Genomic DNA, 7940 nt, shown 5'->3' with positions numbered 1-7940 from the left:
CTGTAAAAAGGCGAGCAATAAGGATAATGAAACTTACTTGCAGATTAAAACTGTGTGCCGGACCGAGACTCGAACTCAGGACATTTGCCTTTCGCGGGCAAGTGCTCTATCATATGAGCTACCAAAGCACGACTCACGCCCCGTCCTCACAGCTTTACTTCTGCCAATCTCTTGCTTCCTACCTTCCAAACTTTACAGAAGCTCTCTGCGAACCTTAAGGATAACACGCGGTGTTCACCCGCAGTCGTCATATAGGCACCTGTTCAGTGAGTTAGGTATTTTAACTGTTGCACCACAATACATATATTCCCTAATGAAGGCGTCATAAATAATCAGTCACAGTTTGGGAAGAATAGTGACAACAATACCTACAACAATAGAGGAGAAAATGGTCTTTATTAACCATTATTAAAGCTGTCACTAGCTCAGAAAGGAGTTCTATATGCAGCAACAAAAGTTTCTGAGAATTTGCTCAATACCACAGAATGCGTGATAGAGAGCAAAGCAGCAGTTCCTTCTATTCCATCGACGAATTTTTATTTAAAAAGTGGTAGTCCAGTAAAAAAACCAACTTGTTTTTAAGCATATGTGCATGAGTAGAATTTAAAAAATTACATATCCTGTAAACTGATTTGTACCACGTGAATCGTTCAAATGATCTATGAACATGTAATGGCCGGAGTGGCCGTGCGGTTCTAGGCGCTTCCGTTTGAAACCGCGTGACCGCTACGGTCGCAGGTTCGAATCCTGCCTCGGGCATGGGTGTGTGTGATATCCTTAGGTTAGTTAGGTTTAAGTAGTTCTAAGTTCTAGGGGACTGATGACCTCAGATGTTAAGTCCCATAGTGCTCAGAGCCATTTCTATGAACATGTAATCAGTTAACTAACTAACTAATCAAATAAGTAGCGCATCCGCACAAGGATGGCGAAATCATTCAGCCACAGGAAACATAGATCTGGAAAACAGAACAGAGATCTGAACCACCCTCCTCTCGTACACGTTCCAGAGCAGGCGCATACGTGGCTGCATACTTTTTGGGCAGTCTACGTGACAGCTACATTAGCCAACAGTGAACTCTGGTCGCTCGTTCTCCTCTTCGTGCTTCCAATAGAAAGGGCCGCAGGTTCCTGAAGGCGAACCCCTCAGCACCGGCGCTAGCTTATCAGCGCACTTCCATATTTTGTGTCCGAGGAATGTTTCGACGCGGCGATAAGCGATCACAGTGGACGTTAGCATTGGACGCGAATTGTGGAACTGGTGGGAGGGTAGGCGTGTTAATTGGCAGCGGTGACCAGGAGCTGCCTGCAACGGCAGCCGGCAGTCGGTAGCTTTTCTGCGGCGGAGGCGGCAGCGGCATTCCTGGCGCCGGCCGCGACACAATGGCCGCTCAATTAGCACGCGCCTAATCGCCGACATAATTGCGCTAATGAGGCGCCGGCTGACAGCTGAATGGCTACGCGCACACCTGGGCCTCGGCTCGCGCCTTCCGCCGCCTCCGCCGCCACCGGCGCCTCCGCTCTTCCGTGCCGGAATTCCTCCCGCTCCTTCCTCCATTGCTCCTGTGTGTACGGAACCTTCTCACACCACGTCGGCGATTTCCCGAGCTGTTGGCTACAGTTCACTGCACCTTCACCAAGTGAACACGAATACCTACCTAATATCCTGGCATTTGTGTTTAAGTCATCAGTCGTCTGCCTCGTTTGATGCGACCTGACACGACTTCCTCTCCTGTGTCTTATCTCAGAGTAGCCCATGCACTTTACATCCTAAGTTATTTGTAGGATGTGTTCCAGACGCCGTCTTCCCCTTTAGTTTTCACTGTCTACTAGAGTTGCAAATCTACCGTAGGCTATCGTAAGCAAGCGCAGACTACGCTGGTTTCCCTAGTAGCTTTGGTCAATATCCTTGTTACCTGAATGGTACGTGTGTTGCATACCTTTCGGGGTTTACCTCATAACGAGAGCGTTCTTTATGTAGGCGATGAATAACTTACTACATTCCTCTAAAAACTGTAAGCAGTGAATCTTTGAGAAAGGACCGGGTAACCTACGGACCATTTTCGTTCTCCATAGTTATCCTCCACTCTGTAATTTAAAAGTAAACAGTATTTATGGCAAAATTGAAATTGTCACTGTTTATACTCGTTTCATTCGAAAACTGTCAATTCGTAACGTAAAACGGAGGGGTGTTGTAGTAAAAATAAAGAAAACAGCACAGATTTATCATTTAGTGCTGGAAAACGCAATTTTTGCAACAAATAGGTAAAATAACACAGCAAATCAGAAATATATCAAACATCGCTTCAGTGCGTCACTGAACTAGTTCAGGGTGCTTCATAATTAATGTTACACACTTCTAGAGTTTGTAGAAAGGACGTAGCTGATAAAGTTTTACATAGGAGCCCATGTCCGGAGACGTCATCCAACGCCACTACAGAGCGTCAAAATTATAGGCGCCGGCGCCTATAGATGTGCACGGTAGGACAAATCAAAGTGGCCCAGACGAGTAGATAAGATTGCAACTGAATTTGAGGCAGCGTTAACGGTGGATCTAAAGAGCCACGGTTACGTCCAACAGGATGGAGGAACTGCCCATACAGCTGGCCGAACCTTGGGGCACATTAACACTGTGTTCACGCCTGAGGAAGCTTTTACCAATGGTCATTGTGGTCGCCTCCCTAGCTGCTCACCAAGGTCACCTGATCTGTCAGTGGGCGATTGATTTGTGCGGAGAGTCTCAAATCTAAAGTGTATCGCAACAACCCTCATAGTCTTGAAGAACCGGAACAAAGAATGTCAGATGAGACTGCAGCAATTCCAGCAGTCCAGCTTCGATCCGCCATCAGCAACTTGCAGACCAGGGCCCAAAAGTGCCAAGAGATTAGTGGAGGTCACTTTCAACACCTGCTGCATTCAGGTCACTACTGTATTTCCTTTCCTCTACTTTTTTTCTTTGTAGCCTGGAACTCTGTTCTCTGGGCCAGTTTTATTTGTATATACATACAGGGTCACTCCGTGATGATGTTAAAAATGAAGGTTGGAGGAAACGGATAAATGTACCAATTTGTGGTAAGGGTCCCTGGTTCGGAAAGGAACGAATCGCAAGTTACAAGCGAAAATCATTCGTTACCTCTGACAGAGGAATACATGTACCGGTACTGTTGCTGCTGAGAAAGTAGGATATCCATTTTTCAGAGGTGATAGTATGGACCAAGACAAGGAAGAATGTCCAGTAAATATTGGCTCTAGAATGCATACCTGAGGAGCTATGATCACTTGCTTATCCTCGCTAGTGTGGAACACATCTCATGTATTGAACAAGTGTTCATAGCTCTTAATATATGCATTTTAGAGACCATGTTCTTGATACGTTCCTCTGAAAGTTTCCTACTCTACATTATTAGCGACAACAGTGCTGGTACAAGTATTCCACCGTCAGAGGTATCAAAACGGTTTCCGAGCCAAGGACCCTTACCTCAAATTAATACATTTATCCTTCTCTATCACTCTTGAAAGTTTGCAACATTATCACGCAATCGCTCTATATATACATACATTTACAGGTGCCGGCGCCTATAACTCTCTGTAGCGTCGTTCGATGACGTTTCTGGACGTGAGTTTGTGTGTGAAACTTGATCTACTAAGTCCCTTTTGCAACTCTAGAAAAGTGTAATGTAAAGTGTGAAACACCCTGTACAAAACATATTTCTGTTAATCATAAACAACTTTCGCATTTGTCAATATTAACAGGAAACTTTTGCCTTTGATAGTGATAAAGAACGTTCTGTTGATTACTAAATAATGATTATAATTACGTCTATTTTCTGTTCATATAAACTGTACTCGCATTAAAATTAATTGCTTTGGTTACATAAAAGCGAAGAATTACGCGATCAACTAACTTTTATTCCTTATGAAATGTAATTTATATTCTGTAAGGATATAAAACACATAATGGACTAACACTGATTGATGCGTGGTTTTAATTATGTGCAGCACAAACAAAAAAAAAGAGCTGTTGTCGGCTCCCAGTTGCTCCCTTACACAATCATTTACTTTCTTTTGCTACCAATGCTACAAATACTCCCGCTAATCTTACCATTTACTACGTCATTTATGTGTTGTGGAGTGTACCTCTACTCTCTACAGCTCTCTCTAGCACAATGGAGGTTACTCCCTGATGCCTCAAAACATGTCCCGTCATCCTGTTCCTCCTTCTTACCAGTGTTCCCCATATGTTCTTTTCTTCGCCGATTATCCAGAGAACCTCCTCATTTCTTACCAGTCCAGCTAATTTTCGACATCCTTCTATAGCACCACATTTCAAACGCTTTGATTCTTTTCTTTTCCGGTTTTCCCCACAGTCAGTGATTCATTTACTTACAATGCTGTGCTCCAGACGTACAATCTGAGAAATTTCTTCCTCAGCTTAAGGTCGATATTTGACACCAGCAGATTTCTTTTGACCAGAAATGTCCTCTTCGCCTGTACCACAGATTAGCAAAATGCGCCACTTAAATCTGCCGCCGATAACCACATTCAGTAGCAAATAAAATTTTACATTTGAGGAACAGTAGAGTTATTTCTATCTTATGTCTGTTTTAAGACGCTGTTTTGTCGCCTAGATTCTCAGCAGCAGCGGGAAAAACAGATGACTCAAGCGCAGGTGTTTACGCCTAGCCAGAAATAACATTGCATCAGACTTTAGATGGAACAAGTCAGAGATTGCTCTTCTCCCATTAATAGGTTGAGTAGTGCAAAATGAAATGTTGTGGTGCCTGGGGGCATTTAGCTGCCACCCACTCTTAGTAGTTTTAAGCGGTATTAAAAGAGAGAATTGCAGGGCATTTTTGTGAAACATTGTTTCAGTCATTTTACAAGCATATCCTGCAATTTTTAATAAACATTATAACAGCTTGTTAACAGGCAGCATCGGAAACGCCCGGAGGACACAACTGCGACCACATAAAGAACTCTCTTGCAACACATTCCCCACACGAAGTTCTTATCTATGCAGAGACGATCGATTTGTAGGACTGCTTGTCGATTCGCACAAAATGCAGCTTTTTAAAGTTCAGGAGTCTTAAAAATTGTGTGTGATGTTATGATACGTATCATATCACTGTGAATTAACGGCGGAGTGTCGATAACAATTATGAAGGGTTATTTTTATCATGTGAACCAAGTTGTTCCGTTTAAGTAATCTGTACTCAACAACGGTTTTAAACGTTATGTCCATCCGAACTCTCAGGAGGCAGTTGTTTGGCACCCAAACTTATTCGTTCTAACTCCTTGCGATTGCATCAGACGTGAGTCATAAAGAAAATATGGCCACGTGTTCAACAAACGTACCATTTCCAGCCTACGCCTGTATGTTAGTACAGGGCGCTAGTAGACGCCACGACCAATTTCCTCTTGCAGGGAAAAGCGGGATTTTGTTCGACGTGAAGATGATGGACTCGTCTTTCTCTAATCCTCCTAAATGCACTTTGGTCGGAGCTGGCTAGCCTGATTTGAAGGGCGAGTATTTTCCCATGACGGCCTGGTGTTTTACAAAACTTCTGAAAGACTTCGTAGGAGGCAGCGCCTTATAGAAGCACTAAAATTGGGAGCTCAAAATGGAGGATGAAAAACCTACATACTGCTCGTAATTGTGATTGACTGAAAGGCCGAAAAGTTAAATAATTTCATGGAGTGAACTGGATCTCGCGGAATCGGTGAGTTGGCCGTCAGCTTCGTGGGGCTTACGAGGCAATATTTGTGCCCTCTGGGGTAGAGGTGGACTGGTTGAGAGAACTTTAGAATTTTCGAGGAGAACGTTGCTGTCTATTGGGCGTACATCAAGAAGCTTCACAACACAGCGTGGGACCATCAGCTGGCTGGGGGCGTTTTTTTTTATTTTTTTAACGAACGAAGAGAATTTCGCAATGACTATTAGAAGATAATAAATTATTCGTTTTGCTCATGTGGAAATGTGAAGCTTTGTTGTGTGTGTCATGTTAGTTTTTTTTACTTTAGGTTATGGTGCTGTCGTGTGTATAGAGGAGACGGTAGAAACCGGTTGGTGACTGTTTACGGCCCTCGTTTTCCAATATGGTTGTCGGATCTCAGAGTCTTTTGAAAGCAGATGGACTCCTACAGAGCATTGATTAGTGGCGTAGAAGCAGTGCTTATTTTAACACTGTGTTGCTGGTCAAACCCAATCCTGGATACACAGATTTAGACTGATAGTTTATGTACAGCAATCCTTAGTGGTGATCCTGATCCGCCAACAAACATTTCGGAAGAAGTCAACGGACCTATGCGTAGCGTAATTTGTCTCACGCATCGCACAGCTTTAAGAGTGCGAGCACTCTGGCAGCGAATCGGCCTCCGCCCAACGCTGCGGAAATCCGAGACTATATACGAGAAGGAACATTTCACACGTGCTGCCTGTTGTGTTACGAGTGCATGCGTGGAGGACAGATGAATGACGTTAGAGCTCTTGCAGCATGTACCGACAGAGATGGTGCATTGGACTCGCATTTGGTAGTACGACGGTTCACTGCCCCGTCCGGCCATCCAGATTACGTTTTCCGTGATTTTTCTAAATCGCTTAAGGCAAATGCTGGGATCGTTCCTGTGAAAACAGCACTGTCAGGTACCTGCTGCTATCTTATGCTCTGTCTACAATGATCTCACTGTCGACCGGGCGTTAACGTCAGACCTACCTTCCTTCTTGCAGCACGTGTTCGACGTGAACATGTCCACCTGTGACGTCAACTGTCAAGTTTTTAACTCCCAAGTACACTGTCGAACGAGGTTGTTTCGCTCTGATTCGTGAAAGTGCGTAGTTCTGGAATGATCTTAATTCCAAGGCATATACGTGGGTTCTGTTGAGTTCAGCTCAGAGAGAAATAAGTTCCAACTAAGTACGTCTCTGGAGCTTGCCCTCTGATAGAAGCTCAGCTCGAGCCTTCGCTTTCGGACGCTGGTGAGAGACGGCCCTGGTGGTGTTGCAGGAGAGGACGAGGAGTGGACGAGCGACGCGGAGGCGGAGCGGCCGTCGCCGCCCCCGTCGCCGCCGCCCGCAGCAGGCGACCAGGCCTCCCCCGCCGCCAGCGGCCCCCGCGAGTCTCCGCCCGCCGCCGCCCCCGCCGCCTCGCCTGGACAGCCGCCTCCTGAGCCGCCGCCCCCCGCAGTCTCGCACGTAAGTTTTGCATCCGTCGCTTACGTCCTATTCAAAACTCTTGCACCCTTAAATCTTGTCAGCTCTAACCTTTCCCCGACGATACACAGTTCGAATAGTTTATGAGAATTCAGCCGGGTACAATTGTCAAAATGAACAACTATCGCAAATGAATAAACAATATTTTTTGTGTTAACAGTGGATAACTGAAAGGAGGAAATAGTTTAAAAAAATAGAAATCTGACACCGAGTGATCGAGAAAGTGTATTTTATACTCTTAAGAGGGGAAAGTAGTTGGGCATTTTAAAGATGACACAATACAGAAAACACCCGATGGAAGCGTTAAGAAGTACAGACCAAAGACACAATTCTATCTATGTAAAAGACACCCTCACACGATTCTTTGCGAGGTACACATAGTGAAGCACCACCCGATAAAGAGCTCTGAAAAAGGTTTAGCACCATCATTGTGGCTTGCTCAGTTTGTGTGTGTGTGTGGTTTTTTTTATATTGGAAACTTCTTTCTCAATACTCTGTAGACTGCAGGAAATCGGTATGTACAGCTACCGATAGCGTAACGAGGGTGCTAAAGAAGTCTATCGTTATCTGTCTGTTAAATGTTCATGTTTTTGCGCAGCTGCGTTTATGAATGGAATCTCACTACAAGGAAAGTAATTTTGGGATTCTGCGACATGCAGACCTCACTGATGTTCCCCAGTCTAGAAAAGGCATCTTCTTCGTCTTGTCATGCTGCGGCTCCTACAACACAAAT

At 44.7% G+C, this 7940-nt stretch overlaps 1 protein-coding gene across 1 annotated transcript in view; it reads left to right on the top strand.

Moving 5' to 3' along the window:
• The first annotated feature begins 1427 nt into the window (after positions 1-1427).
• LOC126088327 (zinc finger protein ush) overlaps positions 1428-7940 on the top strand; it is a 47755-nt gene continuing 41242 nt past the window's right edge. Inside the window, exon 1 of the mRNA XM_049906460.1 lies at positions 1428-1562. Coding sequence (XP_049762417.1) covers positions 1428-1562 — 135 coding nt within the window. The remainder of the gene's footprint in view (positions 1563-7940) is intronic.

Source organism: Schistocerca cancellata, chromosome 6 (genome assembly GCF_023864275.1).
Source record: "Schistocerca cancellata isolate TAMUIC-IGC-003103 chromosome 6, iqSchCanc2.1, whole genome shotgun sequence".
Taxonomy (NCBI): domain Eukaryota; kingdom Metazoa; phylum Arthropoda; class Insecta; order Orthoptera; family Acrididae; genus Schistocerca; species Schistocerca cancellata.
Note: the sequence above shows the minus strand (reverse complement) of the source record. Positions and strands in the feature narration are given on the sequence as shown.